General features: G+C 36.1%; 1 protein-coding gene across 1 annotated transcript in view; it reads left to right on the top strand.

Annotated features, from left to right (window-relative positions):
• The window catches only part of XPR1 (xenotropic and polytropic retrovirus receptor 1), a 245,606-nt gene that overhangs the window by 164,232 nt on the left and 53,825 nt on the right, over positions 1-27,549 (top strand). The window contains exons 4-9 of the mRNA XM_031012573.3: positions 4,586-4,809; positions 7,268-7,417; positions 7,680-7,763; positions 12,693-12,774; positions 26,040-26,230; positions 26,452-26,631. Coding sequence (XP_030868433.1) covers positions 4,586-4,809; positions 7,268-7,417; positions 7,680-7,763; positions 12,693-12,774; positions 26,040-26,230; positions 26,452-26,631 — 911 coding nt within the window. The remainder of the gene's footprint in view (positions 1-4,585; positions 4,810-7,267; positions 7,418-7,679; positions 7,764-12,692; positions 12,775-26,039; positions 26,231-26,451; positions 26,632-27,549) is intronic.

The raw sequence follows: 27,549 nt of genomic DNA, 5'->3' as shown, positions 1-27,549 counted from the left end.
TTTTACCATGTTGGTCAGGCTGTTCTCCAACTACTGGCCTCAAGTGATCCACCTGCCTCAGCCTCCCAGAGTGCTGGGATTACAGGTGTGAGCCACCATGCCCGGCCTGTTGTAGTTTTCCATTAACATATATTATTGGTCATGGAAGTAATGGGAGGTGTTCCAGAATCTCCTGGGTTCCAGAGCTTGTTGCTCCTATTATGTTTCAGCAGTTCACTTTTCCCTTGGTGATCAGGATCAGTCAAGGGGTTTACTTTTAGCCAGTAAACCCCTTCTTTGCCATTGTTTCATTAGTACAAAGAACCCAAAATGGCCAGGTGACAGTTTCATCTTCCAATTCAGTAGAACCATTGTTGTATTCCTCTGATGGAAGCATTTTCCCCTTGAGAACTAACCAACAGTCAGAGTTTAAGTCATAGATTGGGAAGCAAAAATTATGTGAGTGGATTATTACTTACAGTATTGAGAGGAACCACTCCTACTTCTACCCCTTGATTCCTAGACTGGATATTTTGGTTATGGTGGGGACTTATGGCCTCATTATTGTATCCTGTAAAACAGAACCCCATCCTTTCAGAGTCTTGTCTCGCAACTTTTCTGTTAGGCCATTGATCAGCTTTTCTATTAGGCCATCTATTTCTGGGTATATAGTAAAAGACCATTTTCTTCCATGGCTGTGAGCCCATTGCTTTTACTGTCTTTGCTGTGAAATGAGTTCCTTGATCAGAAGCAAGGCTGTATAGAATACTGTGATAGTGGATAAAGCATTTCAGGAGATGGTGGTGCTGGAGAAGCATTATGGGTGGAGAAGGTACATCCATATCAAGAATGCTTTTATTCCAGGGAGGACAAATCTCTGCCCCCTGCCTAATAGAAGGCATCCAACACAATCAACCTGCCAGTAGGTAGCTGGCCAGTCCCGGGGGGGACTTTGGGGTTCAGTGCTAGTCTCTGCTGCCTGGTGAGTAGCTGCATTATCAGATGTGTAGCTGCATGCCAGGGGCTAGAGGTTGTATTGATTTTCCTCAGTGAAAATACCATATCCGGAATAGCAGCTGCTATCACAGAGACCACCTAGTTTACACAATCCAGTTATTCACCAAGATTCATCCAACTTGCGTAAACAAATGAGTTAAGAGAGGATGTGGTAGGTATCCTATCCCTTTGTCTTTAAAGTCTGTGATTGTTGTACTAATTTCTGCAGTTCTATCTTGATAAGGAAAAGTTCCAGGAACTGTTACAGCCTGGAACTGTTCATCATGTTCCTTCCTTCATCATATTTCTTACCTGTGGTTCAGAATCACTAGAGAGTCTACCAGTGGCCTAGTAGGTCTATTTCAATTATACATCTTGGAACTGAAAAAGGAATCATAGGATGAATCTGTGGACCAACTGGGTCTTCTGTGAGTCTCATCTGGGCTGATATTTCATCTGTCACCTGAATATCATAAATGTATAGTTTGATTGCTAAACCACAGTGGTGCCTGGAGTCTCCAGAAGTTTGTCACTCCTAGGGAAAAAGATTCAAAGTATGAGAGGGACTTGAAATGAGCAAGTTTCTCCATTGCTGACTTTGAAGATAGGGGTTAAGAGTAGTCTCGAGGAGCTAAAAGCAGACCACAGATGAGAGCCAGCAAGGAAACAGTTTTAAAACTACAAAAAACTGAATTCTGCCACAACCAAGTGAGCTTGAATGTGAGCTTGAGAAAGCAGCCTAGCTAACACCTTGCGTTTAGCTTTAGGAGAGCCTGACAGAGAACCTAGCCACATCATGCTTGGACTTCTAACCTACAAAATGGTGAGCTAATAAATGGGGTTTCTTTAAGGCACTATGTGTGTGGTAATTTGTTATACAACAATGCAAAGCTAATATACAAAAGCCAATGACTAGTAATCTTTGCAAAGTCTGGATATTTCCTTTTCCTCAGTGCACAGTCACTCTAGTAAATAGACACGAGGCCCTTTGAGGAAGGATTAGAGGAAGATCTACAGTATATACTTGTGGCAGTGCTACAGGAACCACCCGAAAGCAAGGCCAGCTTCCACTTCAGTCAGGGGTCTTGGGTTTTTGAACTAGCGTTGATCTGGAAGCTGGTAAGAGGTAGTGACTCTCTGTTGTAGTGACTAATATCAAGTATTTGGCCACCAGACCTGGAGTTTTTTTCTGTTACATCAATTAAGCAATATTCTAGTAGGTTGCCCATTTCTGTCTTTCCTAGGGATAACCATGATCAATTAACCACAGCCAAAATCTCTGTGTGCAAAAACATCTGTCCTGTTGCCTTTTATGGTAAATGCACCCACCTTGTTTTGATAGTTAAGTGCTGCCATCTGGCCTTTCTGTTCCAAGGATCATTGAATGTGCATTGCAATCAGGGAACCCATCTCAATAGATACATCTCTCATGGCCATTCCTGGCCTTCACTGGGGAGTAAACATAGAGCTTTTCAAGGATGCAGGTGCTCTCCTCACTAACGTAATTCTGGATGCCTTAATAAAGGGATTATTTTCTGGGCCCCCTCAGGGGGATGTGATTGGTGTTGGAGAGGTGTAAGAGTGGTCCCTAGGAGCTAAAAGCAGGTCCCAGATGGGTTGACCCACATAAATGGATGAAATTTATTTGGAAAGAGGAATGGAAACATGATTTTGGTTTTGAATACAGTCATAGATCATAGGAAATATAAGAAGATATAAATAGATTATAAAAGTTAAGAAAATGAAGGTCATGTAAAGGATTAAGAATAGAGATGAATCTTGGAAACATCCTATAGAAGGAAATTCTCTAGGAGAAAGAGTGAATCATGAAGCAGTGCCAGACAGGACAAAAATACTAAAGATTAATTGAAGACAACAGCAAGACAGTATAGCAGTAGATAAAGCAAGGAATAGGAGAATTATGAGAAAGCATAAGTTGTAAATAATTCTTTGTTATTATTATATAATTTTTATCATTATTTATTGAGTGCTATGTCCCCTGGCATTTTTTTTTTTTTTGAGACAGTGTCTTGCTCTGTCACCAGGCTGGAGTGCAGTGGCACAATCTCGGCTCACTGCAGCCTCTGCTCACTGCAATCTCTGCCTCCCGAATTCAAGCAATTCTCCTGCCTCAGCCTCCCAAGTAGCTGGGATTACAGGAATGCACCACCACGCCCGGTTAATTTTGTATTTTTAGTAGAGACAGGGTTTCACCATGTTGGCCAGGCTGGTCTCGAAATCCTGACCTCAGGTAATCCACCTGCCTCAGCCTCCCAAAGTGCTGGGATTACAGGCATGAGCCATTGCACCCAGCCGGTCCCTTGGCATTTCTATGCCTCATTTAATCTTTACAACCACTTTATGAGGGAGTTGGTATTTCCATTTCATCTATGAAAGGTGTAGAAGAGTTATTAAAAAAAAAAAACTTGACTAAAATCATACAGCTAGTTAATGAGGCAAGGATTTGAACCCAAATCTGCCTGGTTCCAGTGAACTGAATTGTGACCTTGGAAGAAAAATACAGAGTATTATTTTTAAATGTATGTGTAGCACAAACACATATATTCAGATATACCTAGTATTTTTAACACATAATTTGCAAGTCTTAATCTCTTGTAATACCTGGTTTAGAGAAGTAATGAAGGGTAGTGGGAAATTCAGGAGATTACAGATCTAAAGCCCAAATTCTAATCCTGTTTCTGACCTGAACTGTATAACCAGAAACATTTCTTAATGGCGTTTTTAAATTGAGATATTTCTATACCATAAAATTTGCCTTCTTAAGGTTTGTAATTCCATGGTTTTTAGTATATTCACAAGGTTGTACAACCATCACTACCAATTCTGGAACATTTTCATCATCCTAAAGACATATCTCGTACCCATTAGCAATCACTCCCCATTCACCTTCCACTCAGCCCATGGCAATCATTAATCTACTTTCTTTCTGTGTGGATTTCCTGATTCTGGACATTTCATATAAATGGAAACATACAATATTGGGTATTTTGTGTCTGGTTTCTTTAACTTAATGTCTTCAAGGTTCATCCATGTCAGAGCATGAATTAGCACTTCATTCTTTTTTAGTGGCTGATTCTATTGTGTGTTTATATAGACACACATGCATGCACACCACATTTTGTTTATTTGTTCCTCAATTGATGGACATTTGGATTGTTTCCACTTTCTGGCTATTATAAATGCAAGTTAGTATATGTATGCAAGTTTTCTTGTGAGCATATGTTTTCAGCTCTCTTAAGTATATGCCTAGGAATGGAATTGCTGAATCATATGTTTAACCTTTCGAGAACTGCCAGCTATTTTCCAAATACCAGAGAGGCTGTACCATTTTGTGTTTTCACTCTTAGTGGCTCTTTACATTTTATTTATTCATTTGTAAAAAGAAAGGGTACATGAGGTTTTGTGGGGGGTAAAATGAAAGGAGAGTGTTACACAAAAATATTTTTTCCTATAGAGTTCTAAATATTACATGTAACGGTTTTCTTCTAGAAATCCTAGGGGAGCAAATGGGAATTATTATTAAAAATTCAGAAGTCAGTAGGAACTTTTTTATCTTACTGATTTGACAGTTCTGTTCTATTTCTTATAGAGAAGCTCGCAGAGGCTCAGCGCAGGTTTGCTACACTTCAGAACGAGCTTCAGTCATCGCTGGATGCACAGAAAGAAAGCACTGGTGTTACTACGCTGCGACAACGCAGAAAGCCAGTCTTCCACTTGTCCCATGAGGAACGTGTCCAACATAGAAATATTAAAGACCTTAAACTGGCCTTCAGCGAGTTCTACCTCAGTCTAATCCTGCTGCAGAACTATCAGGTACTTAGATTCTTACCCTAGAAAATGGCACCTTTAAGTAAATGAGAAATTTCAATAAATGGAAATACCCTAAAGTATTACCAGTGGGTCAGTTCCAAAAAGGAAAATCCTTAACATGTTGTTATTCTTGGGGTTCCTACTGGCTAAAAACCATGTGTCAGAGGCAGTAAAACTGTGTTAACAAGACTTCTGTTTTTGAAGATTCATATTCCAAAAACTTTCCTATAATATTTAATATTTAGGGGTAGTCCACAACTCAAGGACTAACAGTTTGCTTCCTGTTTTTAGAGGCAGCTCTGATAGTGATGAATAGAAATAATACATCTCTCCAGCCTCTGTTGGCTATGTAAGGGCTTTTCTTTTTTTTCCTTTCTTTTTTTTTTTTCTTTTTTTGAAACAGAGTCTCACTGTGTCACCCAGGCTGGAGTACAATGACACGATCTCGGCTCACTGCAACCTCCGCCTCCTGGGTTCAAGCAATTCTCCTACCTCGGCCTCCTGAGTAGCTGGGATTACAGGCGCACGCCACCATCCCCAGCTAATTTTTGTATTTTTAGTAGAGATGGGGTTTTACCATGTTGGCAGGCTGTTCTTCAACTCCTGACCTAAAGTGATCCGCCTGCCTCAGCCTACCCAGTGCTGGGATTACAGGCGTGAGCCAATGCTCCCAGCCTGTAAGGGCTTTTATAGTCCTCCTAACCAATAGCGAAATTTCTACAAAAGCTATCAGATAGTTAATTTTTCTGCAGCTGACACTAATAAAACAAAGACCCTGACTTTTCAACTTGCAGCTGAAAGAATCCTTCCAATTTTACTGTCCATGGGCTGCAATAAAATCATATTTTTTTAAAGTTATTGAGAAAAGCATCTCCCTAATCTTTAGAGAGACCTTATGCACTATTTTTTTTCTATTTTATTCTTGTGATTATTACTTATAATGAGTGGTTAGGATCGTCATAGGATGATATACCATATTAAAACTAAAGATTATGTAACAAAAGTATTACCTGGAATATTAGAATTTTAAAATAAAAAGTAGTTAAAGTCCCATATCTGCAGTAATCTTAAATTGTTAATGCATGTGTTTATCATTTTTTTCTATAATTCTACTTTGTTCTTTAGTGATTTAATATTCTATCATTTGAAGACAAACCTAGTAAGAAAACAATTTAGTAGAAAAATAATTACATATATTTATATAGTGATAAATTCCTTTGCTTTGAGATTTGTTCATCGCTTTATAATTTAAAAAACAAAAATAAAATGTATTTCCTCTTTCCTATAATGGTATAACAACATTACCATTTTATAGTTCATAAATTATGTTTGTGTGTTACATGGAAAAATCTTTGTTAAATTTTATTGTATTAACTTTCCTAGCAGCTTTTGTTCGGAGTCATTATAAAATGCTCCTTGGGAAAACAAAAGTAATAATTAATTATGAAAGTTCTGCTTTATCTTCTATTCTTTGGGGGTCATCTATTCTGTAAGAATACATTTATTTTGAGAATGAAGGAGAAAGGAAGATTGATTAAAAGCTATCTCTAAGTCATGATGTATGTATGCACCCCACATAGACTTTAAGATCATACGTTAAAGCATGAGGGAAAAATATGTAAACAAATAAGTAAGGAAAGCCTGTTCTGGAGTGAGTGCACAATTTCTTACTGTTGGGGACATGTAATCAGCAAATTTGGGAGACCTCTGGTTTAAAGATGTAACCTTGCAAATTGAGTTTTTAGCTTTTTTGCATGCTGGGCAAAGAACAACAATTTGAGATGTTGAAATGTATAGTATTTTGTTATTGTAGAAATTGAGGAAAAGTAGGGACTTCTACCCATTATAAACTGAACCCTGTAAGTATGATCACTTCTCCTTTCTACTTACTCTTCTTAGCACTCCCATACCCAAACTGAGAATGAGTGAAAGGAAAATGAAAGTTAAGAGCACTAGATGATCTTCCATTTTCCTTACTGGAACATGCATGATTGCATGGCAGGGGGAGATACATACTCCTGTACCAGTCCTTCCAAAAATAAAGAACTAAATAAATGTGTTCAGTGCATGGGCAAATGCAAAACATTTTCTGAAAATAATTCTTTTGACCAAAGCAGCAAAATAATAGAAATTAGCTATTTTGAAAATAATTATACATAGAAAACAGGAAACAAAAACATTTTGAGCTTAGGACTTTCATTAATTTACTTGAAAGAGAAATAATAGGGTTCATAGTTCAGGGTTTCTTTGTGTTACTAATAGCATACTACCTTGAAATGAATAAAAGGAATAAAAAAGAAGAGTCATCCTTTTAGTAGTAGATGCTTTTATGAAAGCTTTGCCATTTCCTTGAGTACTTAATCTTTGTCCAGCCAGCTCTGTCAGTGCTTAGTGCTTATTCTTTTTCATCTTTTTTGATGGTAGTAGAAATTATAGTTGTGTTTCTCATTTCTTTCTGTAGAATCTGAATTTTACAGGGTTTCGAAAAATCCTGAAAAAGCATGACAAGATCCTGGAAACATCTCGTGGAGCAGATTGGCGAGTGGCTCACGTAGAAGTGGCCCCATTTTATACATGCAAGAAAATCAACCAGCTTATCTCTGAAACTGAGGTACAATAATCTCGTTTATTTACAACGTATTTTCAGTTACACATTTTATATTTAGGGAAGCAATTCCTTATTTCTGTTATTTTGTAACTAGTTGCTAGCTTTGAATATATATGCCTTACCTGTGATTTTTTTTCATTTTCTTTATCAGTATATATTCACCAAAAAGTTGTCAGAATATAATATATATAAATGGTACAGAATTATTTGTGCATCACTCAAGTTTAGTATAACCTAACCAAAATGTAATAATTTGTCTTTCTAGGCTGTAGTGACCAATGAACTTGAAGATGGTGACAGACAAAAGGCTATGAAGCGTTTACGTGTCCCCCCTTTGGGAGCTGCTCAGGTTAGTGTTTGGTTCCAGTAGTTTGTTTGGTTTCACCTGTTTAATAATCAACACAGTATTTAGCTGGCCCCATTATCTTAAAAAAATTTTCAGCCAAAGTTTATAAGTAGTTGCTATTTTTCTTATTTTAGTTTTTTAAACATTATATGCTATATTTTACTTCATTCTGAATTATAATGTCTTCCACCTTTCTCTTCTCATACTGTACTTTCTTGTTTATTCTTACTGACATGTTAACTTATTGGTATCATCAGATGATTAAGATGTGATTTAAAAAAAATGATCTGGTGGGTTCAGATATGCTGGATTGCTATATAGCTTACTCCAAAAAAGCATTTATTAAATGATATCTACACAGTAGTTATAAAAAAAGAAAATTTATTAAGTGATATCTTCTGTGTCATAAAACAAGTCTCAATAAATATAGAAGGGTTTAAGTCATACAAAGTATATTTTCAGACAACAGTGGAATAGAAATCAATAACAGAAAGAGCTTCCATAGCCTAATGAAAGGCATCTATTAAAAAAAAAATAAAACCTCTACAATTATTATCATACTCAATGGTAAACACTGCATGCTTTCTCCCTAAGACTTGGCCCAAAAAAGGGTATTCACTTTTAACACCTGTATTCAACATTGTGCTGGAGATTATAGCCAGTGCGGTAAGGGAAGAAAAAGAAATAAAAGACATTCAGGGTAGAAACGAAGAAGTAAAACCAGTGGGGTTTTGCCAGTGACTTGATGATCTATGTAGAAAATCTAGTGAATCTATAGAATAGCTACTGTAACTAACAAATGAGTTTAGCAGGGTTGCCAAATACAAGACCAATATGTAAAATCATTTGTCTAGATACTTGCAAGAACAATTGGAAATCAAAAAATGTTAAAGCAATGCTGTTTATAATATCATCAAAATATACAATGCTTAGTAATAATTCTGACAAAAGATGTGTAAGGCCTTTACATTGAAAACTACAAAACACTGCTGAGCAAAATTAAAGACTTGGATGAGAGAGATGCTATGTTCATGGGTATATTGCACAAACCCAGTATTTTAAAGATACGTTGTTTCTTCCTGAGGTGATTTATAGATATAATACGTTCCAGTTCAGAAATCTCAGAAGACTTCTTTGTAAAATTGATAAGCAGATTTAAAAATTTATATGGAGGCCAGGCACGATGGCTCATGCCTGTAATCCCAGAAATTTGGGAGGCTGAGGCAGGTGGATCACTTGAGGCCAGGAGTTCAAGACCAGCCTGGCCAACATGATGAAACCCCATCTCGACTAAAATACAAAAATTAGCTGGGCTTCGTGGCACATGCCTGTAATCCCAGCTACTTGAGAGGCTGAAGCACAAGAATCACTTGAACCCAGGAGGTGGAGGTTGCAGTGAGCCGAGATCGCGCCACTGCACTGAGTGACAGAGCAAGACTCTGTCTCCAAAAAAAGAAAAGTATATGGAAAGGCAGAGGACCTAGAATAGCCAAAGCAACTTTGGAACATAAATTGAAGGATTAACATTACCTTATGAAAGCTTATTAAAGCTGCAGTAATCAAGAGAGTGTGGTAATAGTGTCATGGTAGGCAAATAGATCAATGGACCAGAATAGAGTGTCCAAAAATAGACTAACATATTACGAACAACAGATATTTGATAAAGATATAAAGCAGATTAGTGGAGAAGGGTAGCATTTTCAACTAATGATGCTGAAACAGTTGAATTCCATATACCAAAAAAAAAAAAAAAAAAATGAGCTTTCATCCATACTTCACAACATACAGTTCTAAATGTACCATAGATCTAAATGAAAACTGGAAACTACAAATTTCTAGAAGAAAATATAGAAGAAAGTCCTAATGACTTTGGGTTATGCAAAGATTTCTTACAAATGACACCAAAAGCACCTCATCAAAATTAAAAAACGTATGCTCTTCAAAAGACATATTAAGAGAATGAAAAGAAAAGCAAGAGACTAGCAGAAAATATTTATAAAACATATCTGTTAAAGGTCTTATATTTAGAATATATAAAGAACTCCAATACTCAATAGAAGGAAAACAATCAACCCAACTTTTAAAAATGGGCAAAAGACCTGAACAGTTCTTCACAGATGTACAGGTGGCAAATTAGCATGTGACAAAATGCTCAATATCATTAGGCATTATGGAAATGCCAATTAAAACCACGGTAAGATAATACATTCTCTGTTAGAATGATTAAAAAAGACTAATCATACTAATGATGGAGGAGTAGGAACTCTCTTTTCTAATATGCTTTGGTGGAATATAAAATGTATAATGAATAAGCACATTTGAAAACAGTTTGGAAGTTTCTTAAAAGTGTACACCTACCATATGGTCTAGCTATTACACTCCTAGGTATTTACCCAAGACAAGTGCAAATATATGTTCATATAAAGATTTCTACACAAATGTTCATAGCATCTAAACAACCCAAATGTCTATCAGTAGGTGAATGGATAAACAATTTGTGGTATATCCATACAATGAAATACTACTTAGCAATAAAAAGGAATAACTGATTGATAAATGTAACAATATGGATAAACCTCAAATTAATTATGTGGAGAGAAAGAAAGCAGAAAAAAAGGGTACCTACTATATGATATCATTAACCTAAGACTCCAGAAAAAATGCAAACTAATAAATAGTGACAGAAAGGAGATCAGTGGTTGCTTGTGAATAGAGTGGGGTAGGGTAGGCTGGGAGGAAAGGATTACAAAGGCACATGGGAAATTCTTGGGAGTCGTGGATATGTTCTTTGTCTTGATTATGCTGATGGTTTTGTAGACGTTTATGCAGTTTCAAAACTTATCAAATCGTACACCTTAAATATATACAGTTTATTGTATATCAATTTAGTCAGTAAAGCAGTTTTTAAAAATCCTAAGCATATTATTGTCAAACTGCTTGGAAATAAAGAGAAGAATCTTGAAAGCATCCAGAGAGAAAAGACACAAATTCTATACTTTAAGTATGTGCAATTTTTTTATGTCAGTTGGTTTTGAATAAACATTTTAAAATTAGTTTCAAAAAATTAGGGTGTTTAAGAATGCCTGTAGAGATGGTAAAGCTAAAGAAAATATGGAAATGGTTATCTCTGGTGAGAAGGGAAGGTTTTGGGATCAGGGAGGAATAGGGAATTCAAAGTTAATGGAAATGTTCAGCTTCTAAATATGGATAATAGTTATAAATTCACTTTATTATTCATTTCTAACAGTCTAAATAAATTATATGCATTCTTTTGTATATATGATAAACAATTTTTGAAACTAAAGATAACTTTTTATCTTTGGAAAAGACAAATGATCATCTTTTGGATGCTTTCAGTCAGAAACTAACAATACAGTTAGAATCTGTTACTCTATTAAGTAATAATAAGACAGAGGGGAGTCTCAATGCTTTGTTTTTGAAGGTTTTTAGAAAACAAAATACCTGAAATGTACTATCATCTCTAACAACAAAAAATTTTATAACATTCACAGCAAATATTTAAGTCTATAAGATTATCTCTCTCTGTGTTTCTCATCACTTTACATTTACAATCTTAGGCGCTTTCTATTACATATTTATTTTAGAAAGCAGAAGTTTCAAAAATCACTTTCTAAATATAAAATTAAATTATAATAGATAATATTTTTGAGCCTACATACACGGGAGATTCGGATATATCAGTCTCTTAAGAACCTCTCGTATATCCTGAAAAATTTACTTTAAATTACCCCAGTATGGGCTGCGCACTGTGGCTTACACCTGTAATCCCAGCACTTTGGGAGGCCAAGGCAAGTGGATTGCCTGAGCCCAGGAGTTCAAGACCAGCCTGGGCAAAACAGTGAAACCTCATCTCTACAAAAAATACAAAACTTAGCTGGGCATGGTGGCACACACAGTAGTCCCAGCTACTCTGGAGGCTGAAGTGGGGAATCACTTGAGTCTGGGAAGTTGAGGCTTCAGTAAGCCGTGATCACACCCCTGCGCTCCAGCCTAGGCGATACGACGAGACCATGTCTCAGAAAAAAAAAAAAAAAAATGCTACCTCAGTATAATAATGTAAGTACTATCAGAAAGTAAGCGTTCTTGTCTCCATCATCGTCTCTCATTTTATCTGTTGTACCAAATGTGCAAACTCTGAGTAACACTGACTTTAAAAATTCAGATATATATAATTGTAAAAATGAAATTGCATCTTAACTCTCTCCTATTTACAAAACTCATATATATGTGTATATATATGTGTAGATATGTATATATGTGTATATATATGTATATATATGTGTGTGTATATATGTGTGTGTGTGTGTGTGTATATATACACACACACACACACACATACATATATATAGTCATTCCTTAGTATCTGTTGGAGATTGGTTCCAGGATCCTGTGGATACCAAAATCCGTGGATGCTCAAGTCCCTTATAAAATGACATACTATTGCATATAACCTGTACACATCCCCTTAAATACTTTAAATGATCTCTGGGTTACTTATAAAACCTAATACAAGGTAAATGCTGTATAAATAGTTGTTAATACTCAGTGCTTTTATTTGTATTACTTTTTCTTGTTTTGTTATTTTTTACTGGTTTTTTTTCCTGAATATTTTCAATACACGGTTTATTCCTCGAGTGTAGAATCCACATACTATAATATGATGCCTAAGATTATAATCTTGCTTATTTCATGACACAGATTTCTATAAAAAAAAGCTTGATTAATTGGCAACTTGAATAGTATTATAGGATGATGAAGGTTGATTCTCTGGTTCAGATTTATAAAAATTTAGGACATTAAATATTATTTTCATGGTAGAACTTTGAGACTCATTCTACTATTTTATTACAGCATATAGTAAATACAATCAGTGTTTTGTCCTGTACTCAAATGCTGTTTTTCTGTCCACAGCCTGCACCAGCATGGACTACTTTTAGAGTTGGCCTATTTTGTGGAATATTCATTGTACTGAATATTACCCTTGTGCTTGCCGGTAAGTAGTTTAAATTTTGAATTAATTTATTCTTACCAATATGCCTGTGTCATATTCTGCCCCTCTGTAAGGAATTATGCATGCAACTACCAAAGCTACTGAAAGATAAATCTATCAGGGCTAAGTTTTTTGTCCTTATAAATGTGGTTTTTTTAGTTGTTTGTTTTGTTGGCGTTTTTTCCCCATTTGGGTATGGTTATTCTCTAAAACATTGCTCATGTATGACTTCTTTTTCTTCATCATTTTCCAGTTTCTGTATATAACTTCTATATAATTTTTCAGAGTTTATTTATCAAAAACCTTGGCTCTCTTGATCATAGATGAGGATAAATAATGTTACAAAATTCATTCACAAAGCTCTTTCACTTTGCTTATTGGAGACCCTCTCGCATCCTTTTCAGAATCTATTTACAATTACTTTGCATATAGTGTTAAGAAGCTTGGTTGTATAATTTCCTATTCTATAGAAGTAAAAACAATTAGAAAGAGATAGGAAGGATTCCTAGGAGCAGCTGCACTCACAACATCAAAAAATGACATAACAGCAAAGGAAGCATAATCTTACTAAATCTCCCCAAAGAATTTGACACACCCCACAGTAGCATTTGACATTATCAGTCACCACTTCTTGAAACACTTTGTTTGATTGTTTTTTCTGGAGAAACCACACTCTGCTGGTTTTCCTGTTAAATTTTACTGGCAGTTTGTTCCCAGTCTCCTTTGCTAGCTATACTTTTCTTTGTGACATCAAAATGTTGGGGTATAGTGCTGGGCTCAATCCTTCAATCTCCTCTGTCTATATTTGTTTCCTATCTAGGCAATCTTATTCAAGCCTATGGCTATAAATACCGTCTATATGCTAATGACTCCCAGATATATGTTCTCTCTTCTGAAAGATGTCTACTTGGCTAGTTGGATTTGTCTAGTAGATATCTCAAACTTACACAGACAAAAGATCCCTTGATTTTTACCCCCAAATATGCTCTTCTATCTGGCATCACCTTTCATCCATTTCTCAGTCCAAAATCTTTTAGTTTCTCTTGTCCCTCATATTTAATCTTCAGTCCATCAGCAAATCTTATTGGTCTGTCTTCAAACCATGTTCTAAATGTATTTACTTCTCACCACCTTGGCCAGTGCCACTCTTGTCTAAGCAGCCATTTCTTTTTTTTTTTTTTTTTGACACGGGGTCTCGCACTGTCGCCGGGTCTGGGGTGCAGTGGTCCGATCTCGGCTCACTGCAACCTCTGCCTCCTGGGTTCACACGTTTCTCCTGCCTCAGTCTCCTGAATAGCTGGGATTACAGGCGCACACCACCACACCTGGCTAATTTTTTGTATTTTTAGTAGAGACGAGGTTTCACTATGTTGGCCAGACTGGTCTTGAACTCCTGACCTCGTGATCCACCCACCTCAGCCTCCAAAAGTGCTGGGGTTACAGGCATGAGCCACCGTGCCCGGCCAGCAGCCATTTCTTGTTTAGTGTATAGCAGCCTTCTGGACTCGGTCTCCTTGCATCTACTCTTGCCTCCTTATAGCTACTAGTGTCTTTTTTTCCCCCCCATTGGAAGTTAGATCATGTCACTCTCCTGTTCAAAATTCATTCATGGCTACTCTTAAAATAAAATCCAAACTCCTTACCATTGCCTGCAAGAACTTACAGGATCTCACCTCTGTGGGCCTTTCCGATATTATATTGTCATCTTCCCCCACACTCAGCTTCACTTTGTTTCCGACCACACTTGTGTTAGTATTTCTTAGATGCATCAAGCTCATTCTAATCTAAGAGCCTCTGCAGTTGCCTAAAGAGCTCTTCCCCAAGATGTCTACCTAGCTTATTTCATCACTTGTCTGTATTCAAATGCTACATTCTTAGTAAAGCGTTCCCTGATCACCCAACCCTAAAATAATCTATTCTGTCCCTTTAGCCTACGTTAGTTTTCTTCTGAGTACATATACTTACCTGACATTATATATTATATATTTATATTTCTTGTGATCTCTTTTTCCACTGGAATATAAATTTTCTTGATGCCTGGGCATTTGTCTCTCTTGTATCTCTAGCACCTAGAACACTGCTTAGACCATAGTAGGGGCTTGAAAAGTATTGGGGAAGTTTGGCTGGAAGAGAAGGAGAAAGATGAAATTAAATGATATTCAGAAAACACACGCACAAACAGCAGAAAAACAGACACAAATCTCAAAGCTTCTTATAGTCAAGGACTTTTAAGGACAGATAACCTTGGTATACCTAAGGGTCTATGTAATTGTGCTCATAATAATAACTGAATCATTAGTAAAGGGCTAAATTTTGTTCAATGAAGTCTGCAAAGAAATATTAGGCTGGTGCAAAAGTTGCCATTACTTTTAATGGCAAAACTGCAATTACTTTTGCATCAACCTGTATGATTTAAAAATAGATGTCATTATTTGAATATCCATAATATTCCATTTCAGACTTTTAGTAATCATAATAATGCCCAAATAAGGAAGCTTTATGTCACTGTCATACTTAACTATTCTTGATTGCAGGGACTATGTATTGTTGCATTTTAAGTTCCCAACACATTGTCAAGTTTATAGTAGATGTTCGAGAGATAATTTACTGAACTAATTATTCCTCATAAACATTCTGCTTAAGACTATCAATTGTATATTATGAAATGATAACCTACATTGTAATGGCTTTTAGAGAGCATATGAATTTTACCTATTAACAGTGTGTTTTCATTTGTATTGTTAGAGTTCTTCTTCCTACCAGTTACTAAAAATCAACTCTAATAGTTATGGTCAATCCTGAGTTTATGATGTAGTGTTGCTATAATTTATAATCATATTTTAATCTGGTTCTGTTTCCTTAGGTGAATACAGTTTACTTACATAGAATACATGAAAATAATACAATTTAAAAACTCAGATCTATGTTATCAAGCTAGCTGTAGTGGAAAGAACAAAAGGCCTGCATGGGTTTCAGTTTCAGCTCCACTGTTAGTTGTTTTGGCTTTAAGGACATCATTTAACTTCTCTGAAACAGTTTCCTCATCTGTTAAATGAGCTTAACACCTTAAATTTGCAGGGTTGTTTAGGATTCATTCATTCATTCAGCAAGTAAATTTTATGTGTCTAAGGGTTATGCTTGATGCCTACAAGTCTTAAAATAAATAAGAGAATCCCTTATGAAATGTATTATGCCAGGGAGATTAAGGCATATATTAAAGCAATATACTGCAAGATAGAAGGTGTTAAATTTTCTAAGCAGTTCAAAGAGACAACTGATTACTTTTAAATGAGAGCATCAGGGAATACTTCATGGAAGAAAAAACGTTTATGCTAGACATTGGTGGAATCAAAGCCATTTCGAGAGGAGACAGTTGAGCAAAGAGATTTAGTTGGCCTGGGGTGGGGATGGAGTGTAGAAGGAGGGAGTAAGTTATGAAGGAGAGAAGTGATAAATTGGCCAAAGGTGAAGGAGAATATTAGATGATAAGGGTGAAAAGATAGCTTGAGGCCAGTTCATAGGGATCAGATAAGAAGTGTAAGTAAAACATGTTTGTAGTTGCAAAGTGCTATGTCAATATAAGGTATATATGGTGGGGGTTGTTCTTTCTATAGAAAATGCCTTAGTCATTAGTAGGTGCAATTTTTTTTGTTTAATTTTCAAGATGAGCATGTGGTATTATCATCATTAAAAAAAGACAAAAAATACATTTTTCCATTCTTTTTATGTGAATTAATTGCTACAATTTGAGGTTTTTTTTGTTTAGTATATACAGACTATGTTTTTGTAAGACATTCTGATTTGTTTTTTATGTGTGCTGTGTATGCATTTAGTGTTACGCATTATGTTTTCTCACCTCAGATCCCTTCTTTGTTTGATCTTTGTGTATGTTGTAGGGGGGAGGGTAAATATAGTTAAAGCCAGCTGTCTATCCTTATTTATCTTCCAGCGGGTGCTTAAAAGATAAGTGTTGAGAGTCAAAGAGAAACACAGTCGTAGTATGCATGTACAAGCACTATTCTTTTTTTCAAACATTCACATTAAAAAATGTGCATAATTGCTGTGGTTTTTCAAGGGGACATGACCTAGTATTTAATAATTTCTCTGAAAATCACGTGTTTCAGATATTTAATTTCATTAAGATGAAAAGTTGACTGTTTAGATTTTTTTTTCAAACTTGTTTCTTTTGCAGGTTCCTACTAACATATATAACTTAATTTGGTACAATAACAGTATACCATATTTCACTTACTGGTTTGGCCATTTACAGTGGGTATAAGGTGTGAAATAGGCTCTGGTACACTAGTGGTAAGAGTACTCATTGTTGCTATCTCTTTGGAGGATAATTTGGCAGTGTGTGTAAAAATTTTAGGCAAAATTATGTTGATTAAGCCATTTTGTTTCTAGAAATTTATCCTACAAACATACTTGTACATGGTTGCAAAGACATGTATGCTAGGAGGATAGTCATTGCCATTTTGTTTATAGTAGAAAAATCCTAGAAACCACTCAAATATTCATAAATTGATAGCTCTTTAAATTATATTACCTCTGTACAGTGGAATACCATGGAGATATTAAGATGAATGAGGTAATGGTGGGAGTGAAAATGGACACAGCACTTTGGAGAACTTTTTGGCAACAGGAATCAGTTTTGTGGAAGACAATTTTTTCACTGGGCTGGCGGGTAGGAGAGGGGATGGTTTCAAGGTGAAACCCTTCCACCTCCGATCATCAGGCATTAGTTAGATTCTCATAAGAAGCGCGAAACCTAGAGATCCCTCCCATGCGCAGCTCACAATAGGGTTTGTTCTCCTCTGAGAATCTAATGCCGTTGATCTGACAGAAGGCGGAGCTCAGGAGGTAATGCTCTCTCACCAGCAGCTCACCTCCTGCTGTGTGGCCTGGTTCCTGACAGAGCACGGACCAGTACTGGTCCATGGCCTGGAGATTGGAAACCCCTGTACTAACCTGTGACCCAGTTCTAATAGAAATGCTTACATATGTCCACCAAAAGACATGTATGAGAACACTTAAGTAATATTGTTTGTAATAGTATCCAGTCATGTACCATGTAACAATGTCTTGGTCAGCAGCAGACTGCAGATATGAAGGTAGTCCCATAAGATTATAATGGAACTGAAAAATTGCTGTTGCGTAATGGACGGCATAGCCATCATAGCATAACATATTATTTAGATGCTTGTGGCAGTGTTGGTATAGACAAACATATTGCACTGCCAGCCATATAAAAGTTTAGCACTTAAAATTCATGTACATAATACTTGATCATGATAATAAATGACTTACTGATTTATGTATATGCTATACTATTTATTATTTTAGAGTGAACTCCTCCTACTTATTAATAAAAGAGTTAATTGTAAAACAGCCTCAGGCAGGTCCTTCGGGAGGTGTTCCAGAAGAAGGCATTAATAGAATAGGAGATGACAGCTCCCTGTGTGTTATTGCCCCGAAGACCTTCCAGTGGGACAAGATGTGGAGGTGGAAGACAGTGATATTGGTGATTCTGATCATGTGTAGGCCTAGGCTAATATGTGTGTTAATGCCTTAGTTTTTAAGAAGGTTTAAAAAGTAAAAATAAAAATTAAAAAATGTAAAAATAGAAAAAAGTTTACAGAATAAGGATATAAAGAAAAAATATGTCTATATTGTTATACAGTATGTCCATGTTTTAGGCTAGGTATTATTACAAAAGAGTTAAAAAGGTTTACAAATTTTTTAAGTTTATAAAGTTAAAAAGTTACAGTGAGCTAAGGTTAATTTATTATTGATGAAAGAAAAAATTTTTTTATAAATTCAGTGTAGCCTAAGTGTACAGTGTGTATAAAGTCCACAATAGTGTAATGTCCTAGGTCTTCACATTTACTCACCACTCACTCACTGACTCACCCAGAGCAACTTCCAGTCCTATAGCTCCATTCATTGTAAGTACCCCATACAGGTGTACCATTTTTTATCTTTTATACTGTATTTTTACTGTGTCTTTTCTATGTTTAGAGATGTTAAGAGACAAATACTACCATTGTGTTACAATTGCCTACAGTATCCTGTACAGTAACATGGTGGACAGGTTTATAGTCTAGGAGCAATAGGCTCACATAACTGTAAGTAATGAGAATAACAAACTATAGCTACATACAAGAACATGATGGCTCTCACAAATGTTAAACAAAACAAGCCAGACACAAAGAATACATATCACATGATTCCATTTACATGGAGTTCAAAAAACAGGCAAAAATCAGGAGTGGAATGGATAGCAATTGGAAAGAATATGAGCCGGAACTTCTAGGATGCTTGTAATATGCTGTGTTCTGGGTGCTGATTCACTTCATTTTTCATCATGTTGTATACTTATGATTTATCCATTTTTCCATATGTATGTAACACTTAGATTCAAAAAGTTTACATTAGAAAATGAGTGAGATCTTTGTGCACTGATACTGGAAAATCTCCACTCCAGGATATAAGTGAAAAAAAAAAGGCCTGGAATAGCATATATAGCATGCTCCCAGTTGTAATTGGTGATTTGTTTTTTAAAAAATAGTCAGTATGTGTTTCTTTATGCATCAAGAAATTCTTGAAAGATAATAGACGAATTGTTAACATGGTTTTCTTCAGAAGATCTGGAGTGAGACGAGGCTTCTCATATTCTTTATAATATTTGTGGTTCTTTTCCTATACACATACTTTACTTGTTAAAATTTTTTTAATGTTCCTTTAAAGAAAAGTGATTTGGCAACTTAATACAGAGAGGACTGTAATTTTGTAAGTTTTAGAACAAACTTCTGTTTGGGTGTTTTTTTTTTAAAAACAGGTACATATTGGCTTACTAACACAACCTAGCCCCATTGTTAAGTGTGCAGGCTTTGGAGCCAGATTGTAGGGTTATTACATCCTTGTGATCCTGGGCAAGGAACCTATTTTGAGTAAGCCTTAGTTTCTTCATGTATCTGCTGAGAAAAACCAATTTATAGTGTTGCTGTGAGAACTAATGAAATTATGCATGAAAAACATTGAGTATATTGCTTACCCCAAAATAAATGCTTAATGATTGTTAGCTGATTTTTAAGTTAAAAATTCATGAAGCCATGGGAAGTTTGTGATGGGACCTTATATATCTTTTATTCTTGGGACTCATGGATCAGAGAGATGATATACTTATTCTTAAAAATGATACTAATTTGTTTTTTGATTCCCTGGAATTTTTTATGATGATCTTGTCTAGCAAGAGTATTGTGGTTTAATCCCCAGTAAATCTACAAAAGTTTGCTTCAGGAAGATCATGCCAAATGAAGGAGGTTTCATTGTATTGCTTATATATGCCCTTAGGTTTTAGATTTATGTGCAATTGAAAGTTTCGGATCTTTGATGAATAACTTGACTATTAACAGTTAAAATTGCCTTTTGCTTTTTGAAACTTTTTTTTTCCTTCAGAGACAGGGTCTCTCTCTGTTGCCCAGGCTGGAGTACAGTGGCCCCATCCTAGCTCACTGCAGCCTAGACCTCCTGGACTCAGGTGATCCTCCTGCCTCAGACTCTTGAGTAGCCAGGAATACAAGTATGGAGTAGCACCATGCCTGGCTAATTTTTTAACTTTTTTGTAGAGACAGAGTCTCACTATATCGCCTAGGCTGGTCTTGAACTCTTTGCCTCCAGTGATCCTCCCACTTTGGCCTCCCAAAACACTGGGATTACAGGAGCCACCATGCCTGGTCCCTGTTTTTTGAACCATTTTGAAAGCAAATAAGTTCATTAGCTTAAATATAGTATTTTCATTCAGAAGAATATGTCTTTAGCATTTATTGTTTTACAGAGGTCCTTGGGGTTTTTGTTGTTGTTGCTGCTGTTTTGGTTTTCGCTGACTTTTCTAACAAATTGTGGAGTTCAAGGATTTTTTATTCAGATCATATTTACTGAAAGCCTTAGAGATTTTCTAGTTCCTATGTTATCAAGTAGAACTTAGGTAAATATGTGTTTAGATTTTATAAATATGGATTACATTTTCTGTTCATGGCAGTTTTCTTCCTATGTAGAACAGAATACTACTGTTGCTAGGGTCATGAATATTTGAACCCTAAGCAGGCTATTTCGCTTTCTTTTATGTATGGCCACAGATATTAACTAGACAGAATTAGAAAATTTTGATATATTAGAGCAAATCTATCACCACCACTACTAAAACAGTTCAAAATATATGCCTAGGCCGGGCACAGTGGCTCATGCTTGTAATCCTAGCACTTTGGGAGGCCGAGGCGGGTGGATTGCCTGAGCTCAGGAGTTCGAGACCAGCCTAGGCAACATGGCAAAACCCCGTCTCTACTAAAATTACAAAAAAATTCCCTGGGTGTGGTGGTGTGTGCCTGTAATCCCAGGTACTTGGGAGGCTGAGGCAGGAGAATCACTTGGACCCAGGAGGGGGAGGGTGCAATGAGCCAGGATCATGCCATTGCACTCCAGCCTGGGCGACAGAGCAAGACTCTGTCTAAAAAAAAAAAAAATTATATATATATACACACACATTCACACATACCTAACATAGGAATTAGTAATGACATCTTAAAATATATTTATTACTTTTTTCCTTTTCTGTTTTTTTAATTGAGGTGAAGTTCACATAACATAAAATAAATTTCATTTTAAAGTTAATAACTCAGTGGCATTCAAGTACATTCACAGTGTTGTACAACCACCACGTCTATCTAGTTCCCAGACATTTTCATCAGCCCAAAAGGAAACCCCACTCTCCATTCCCTCTCCTCAGCTGCTGGCAACCACTAATCTGCCTTCTGTCTCTATGAATGTTCCTATTCTGGGTATGTCCATAAATGGTGTCATACAATATGTGGTATTTTGTGTTTGGCTTCTTTTAGTTGGCATAATGTTTTCAAGGTTCATCCATGTTGTAGCATGTATCAGTACTTCATTCTTTTTATGGCTGAGTAATATTCCATTTTGTGTATGTATCACAATTTGTTCATTCATTCATTGATGGACATTTGGGTTATTTCTATCTTTTGGCTATTGTGAATGGTACTGTTAGGAACATGCATAAACATGGATTTGTTTAGTACCTGTTTAATTTTCTGAGGAGCCACCAAACTGTTTTTCACAGAGGCTTTACCATTTTCCATTCCTACTAGCAGTTTATGAGGATTCTGTTTTCTGCACATCCTTGCCAACACTTGTTTTCTATGTTTTTGTTTTCTTCATTATATCCATACAAATGGGTGTGAAGTGGTATCTCATTGTGGTTTTAATTTGCATTTCCCTAATGACTAATTATATTAAGCATCTTTTCATGTGCTTATTGGCCTTTTATATATATATTTTGGACAAATGTCTATCCAGGTCCTTAGCCCTATTTTAATTGGGTTGTTCATTGTTCCATTGTTAAGTTGTAAGAGTTCTTCATGTGTTCTAGATACTAAATCCTTATATTAGACAAATGATTTGCAAATATTCCTCCCTTTTTTTTTTTACTTTCTTGATAATGTCTACTGATGTTTTAAATTTTGATGAAGTCTCATTTATCTGTTTTTCCTTTTGTTTCATGTACTTTTGTTGTGATACCTGAGAATCCATTGCCAAATTCAAGGTCATGAAGATTTATCATTATGTTTTCTTTGGAGTTTTATGGTTTGAATTCCTATATTGAAGTCATCAATGAGTTTTGAATTAATTTTTATGTATGCCATGAGACAAGGGACCAACTTCATTTTTTTGCATGTGAATATCCAGTTGTTACAGGACTAAGCTGTTGAAGAGAATATTCTTTTCCACTGAATGGTGTTGGCACTCATGTTGAAAATCAATCAGCCATCGATGTATAGGTTTATCTCTGGATTCTCAGTGCTATTCCATTCATCTATATGTCTGTTTTCATACCAGTGCCACAATGTTTTGATTACTATAGCTTTGTAGTAAGTTTTAAAATGACAAAGTATGAGTCCCTAACTTTGTTCTTTTTTCATTATTGTTTTAGCTATTTGGGACCTCTTGGAATTCCATATGAATTTAAGGATTGACTTTTTCAGTTCTGAAAAAAAGCCATTGGAATTTTGATAGGGATTGCATTAAATCTGTAGATTGCTTTGGGTAGTATTGCCGTCTTAACAATATTAAATCTTTCAATCCATGAACACAGGATTCTTTTCTACTTTAATTTCTTTCAGCAATGTTTTGAGTTTGTAGTATACAGGTCTTTCACTTACTTGGTAAAAGTTATTTCTAGATGTTTTATTCTTTTGAATGCTATTGTAGTTAGAATTATTTTCTTAATTTCATTTTCAGATTGCTCATTGCCGACGTATGCAAACACAAGTGAATTTTGTGTGTTGATCTTGTACTCTACAGCTGTGATGAATTTACTAATTCTAGTAGTTTTATTGTGGATTCTTTGGGATTTGTGTTATTTTTGTTTCCTGACTGTTGTAATGTATCTGTGGTCTTTGCTTAGGAATCAGGATGTAAAACTATATATCATTTTCCATTTATAACTTCCTAACTAATCTTGCCTTTGTACTTGTTCCCTTGTAGTCTGTTCACTTAACAGCTAGAGTAGCCCTTTAAAATAATTCGTGAGGTCATGCCATGTATGTACAAAACCTTCTACAGGCTTGTACATCAGAGTAAAAGCTTAAGTCTTGACAAAGTACTGAAGAGCTCTGTCTGATCTACTGCTGACCAGTTCTTTACCACTATACCTTTGTTTGTTCCAATCATAGTAACTTGGCTTTCTTCCTAGAGCCATCTGTCTTAAGGCCCTTTGTACTTTCCCTCTCTACAAGGAGCAGTCTTCCCCCAAACATCCCAATGCTTTGTTCTCTATTTCCTTAAGGTCATCTCCTTAAGTGTCATCTCTTGAGAGTCTTCCCTGACCGCCCTACCTAAAATAACACCTAACATCATTCTTTATCTCCTTACTGTATTTTTCCTTCAAACCCCTTATCTGACTTTATGCAGAACAGAAATTTCCTGAAGATAGGTATTTTGTCCATTGTTCATCACTGAATTGCTAGCTCTTAGAATGGTGTCAGGTATAATAGGCACCTAATCAATACTTGTCAAATGAACGAATAAAGTTTCCTCAAGTAAAAGGAAAAAGAAACTAATATATACTGAATACTCATAATGAGCCAAACATTATTCTAGGCATTTGATATATGTTGTTCACATTTAATCTTCTTAATAAACTTATGAGAATAGATATTATCCCCATTGATCAACAAAGAAACAGAGACTTTAAAAAAAATAAATAATTTGGCATAGCTAGGATTTGAAATCTGGTCTGTAGTACTTGATTCCAAAGCAAAGGCTTTCTCTACCCTGTTATTTTAAAATTATTAAATCTTCTATATACTACAGAGAATACAAAGGTAAACAATAAATGGTTATTTAAGTATATAAATTAGTATATAGGCTGGGCATGATGGCTCACTCCTGTAATCCCAGCCCTTTGGGAGGCCGAGGAGGGCAGATCACCTGAGGTCAGGAGTTCCAGACCAGCCTGGCCAACATGATGAAACCCCGTCTCTACTAAAAATACAAAAAATTAGCTGGGTGTGGCGTCACGCATCTGTAATCCCAGCCACTCAGGAGGCTGAGGCAGGAGAATCGCTTGAACGCGGGAGGCAGAGGTTGCAGTGACCAAGATGACACCACTGCACTCCAGTCTGAGCGACAGAGCAAGACTCCATCTCAAAAAAAAAAAAACAAAAGTTTGTATGTAATTAAATTCCAAATGAGCAGTACTGTCAATAAATTTTATAGTTATTTGGAAAACCATTAGACCAAATGGAAGTGTTTCTCATACAGTGGGCTTAAAACCAAATACATTGATTCAGTGAATTTATGAACAGGTAAGGATCCAGGATCTGTCTCTTAAATAGTAAGTAGAATTTGAATTAGTGAAGAGAAAGAACAAGGCCATTTTAAGTAGAGGGAACAACATAAGGAAATGTGAAAAACAAACTTATTAAAAGGATAATAAAATTTGTCACGAGTCAAGAGTTAATATTTTAGGGGTGCTGCGAGATAAGTTTGGGAAAAGTGAGTTGGTGATTAGATTATGAAGAATTTGAATTGTGAGGCTAAGGTATCTAAAGTATATGAACATTATAATTACTGGTGAGCCATAGAATAATGATATTGAACATTTGTGTGGACATAATGGGCAATAGAATGTAGTGCTTAAGAGTATGAACTTTGGAGCAAAACTGGGTTCAAATCCTAGCTTAGGTCAGTAACTAAGCAAATGACAACCTCTCTGTGCTCTAGTTTCCTAATCAAATGGAGATAATGGTTTTTAACTCAAAGAGCCATTGTGATGGTTAAATGAATTACCAATTATTCTATGTAAAAATACTGAGAACAGTGCTTAGCACATAGTAAGCATTCCGTAAATATTAACTATTGTCATTTATATGACATTTAAATTTTCACACTACTTTCATGTGTACTGTTCCTTCTCATTTTCATGGCAACTCTGTGAGGTAGATATTACTATATCCAGTTTAATAATGGAGTAAATGAAGCCAAAGAGAGGTTTTGTCATGCCAGATCCCCAACTGACAGAACTGATCACATGATTCTAAGCCATTTCACCATGATTCTTTGTAATCTAAAAAACTAATCGAACAATGGGATGACATGCCGAAAGTCAAGTTTTGGGAAATTATTCTAGTGACATTCTGCAGAGTAAAATGAAGACGAGAAAGAACCCACAGGCGACTTTATAAGGCTCTTAAAATAATCTAGGTTTGGCCAGGCGGGGTGGTTCATGCCTGTAATCCCAACACTTTGGGAGGCCAAGGTGGGTGGATCACAAGGTCAGGAGATGAAGACAATCCTGGCCAACATGGTGAAACCCTGTCTGTACTAAAAATACAAAAATTAGCTGGGCGTGGTGGTGCGTGCCTGTAATCCCAGTTACTCGGGAGATTGAGGCAGGATAATCGCTTGAACCAGGGAGTCAGAGGTCGCAGTGAGCTGAGATCGCGCCACTGCACTCCAGCCTGGCAACAGAGTGAGACTGTCTCAAAAAAATAGATAGATAGATAGATAGATAGATAGATAGATAGATAGATAGATAGATAGATAGATAGATAGATAATCTAGGTTTAGGTTTTATTTATGAAAAATTTCTATGCCAGGGCTATATCATTGAGAATGAAGACAAAAGATTATTAATTCAAGGGATGTTATGAATTTTATAACTAACCAATATATTAATATTCTTTCAGCTGTATTTAAACTTGAAACAGATAGAAGTATATGGCCCTTGATAAGAATCTATCGGGGTGGCTTTCTTCTGATTGAATTCCTTTTTCTACTGGGCATCAACACGTATGGTTGGAGACAGGCTGGAGTAAACCATGTACTCATCTTTGAACTTAATCCGAGAAGCAATTTGTCTCATCAACATCTCTTTGAGGTAATCAAAACAAGACATAACACCTCATGAATATAGTTTGCATTAGCTATATAGCTATCTGGTTTAGTGGGTACTTAAATCCATCCTCTACTTGAAGAGGATTATTAGCTTAATAACTAATCATGTTTCTTACTTTTGTTTTATTAAAGATATTTTAAGTAATGGTAAAAGTAAAAATAACAATTTTTCTCTATCTTTCTGTCTTCCCCATCCTTTACTAGATTGCTGGATTCCTCGGGATATTGTGGTGTCTGAGCCTTCTGGCATGCTTCTTTGCTCCAATTAGTGTCATCCCCACATATGTGTATCCACTTGCCCTTTATGGATTTATGGTTTTCTTCCTTATCAACCCCACCAAAACTTTCTACTATAAATCCCGGTTTTGGCTGCTTAAACTGCTGGTAAGTCCAGAAACTTGTGTACCACTTTTAGAGTGGTATATTGGTTGTTGACTTCCTCTAAGATAAAACCAAGGCTGCTAGGTTGTACAACTGCAGAGGCCATGGTTCACATTATAGTTTATGTGAGTGGAGGCCCTGGGAAAAAGTACCCACGTATATTTTCCTCCTGAGATCGAGTATCAGGTGGCCAAATATTGAGATGATTTTGTAAATTATAAACATTTTTTACTTCATTTAACTAGCTGTGATAAGATGTAGAACTTTGTAAGTTTCCTTCCCCAAAAAAAATGTGCTGAAAGAATTATTTTCCTGTTAAGTTAATGTGAGTATCAACCGAACATTTTATTTTAGGAAAGATTTGTTCTCTAAAAGCAGTAGGAATATCTTACCAGATTATCAAGTTTAATTTGAAAAATTGACTTTGGGCTGGGCGCGGTGGCTCACGCCTGTAATCCTAGCACTTTAGGAAGCCAAGGCGGGTGGATCATCTGAGGTCAGGAGTTTGAGACCAGCCTGACCAACATGGTGAAACCCTGTCTCTACTAAAAATACAAAATTAGCTGGGGGTGGTGGCCCGTGCCTGTAATCCTAGCTACTAGGGAGGCTGAGGCAGGAGAATCGCTAGAACCCCGGAGGTGGAAGTTGCAGTGAGCCGCGATTGTGCCATTGCATTCCAGCCTGGGCAACAAGAGCAAAACTCCATCTCAAAAAAAAGAAAAAGAAAAATTGACTTTGATTCTTGTTTACAATAAGTTCTTTTTTTCTTCCACTTTACCTGTCTCTTAATGATCTCAAAATCATTTAGCCTCAGCAGTGAAATAAAATTTCCTGCAAAACTGTAAAGCTTTCTTCTGTAAAGATAACTCTGGAAGGGGACTTCTGTTTACTTGTAAATTGAGCCAGCTCTTTTTGAAAATC

The sequence above is a fragment of the Gorilla gorilla genome, chromosome 1 (genome assembly GCF_029281585.2).
Source record: "Gorilla gorilla gorilla isolate KB3781 chromosome 1, NHGRI_mGorGor1-v2.1_pri, whole genome shotgun sequence".
Classification (NCBI taxonomy): Eukaryota; Metazoa; Chordata; class Mammalia; order Primates; family Hominidae; genus Gorilla; species Gorilla gorilla.
This window is presented reverse-complemented; position numbering and strand designations above follow the sequence as displayed.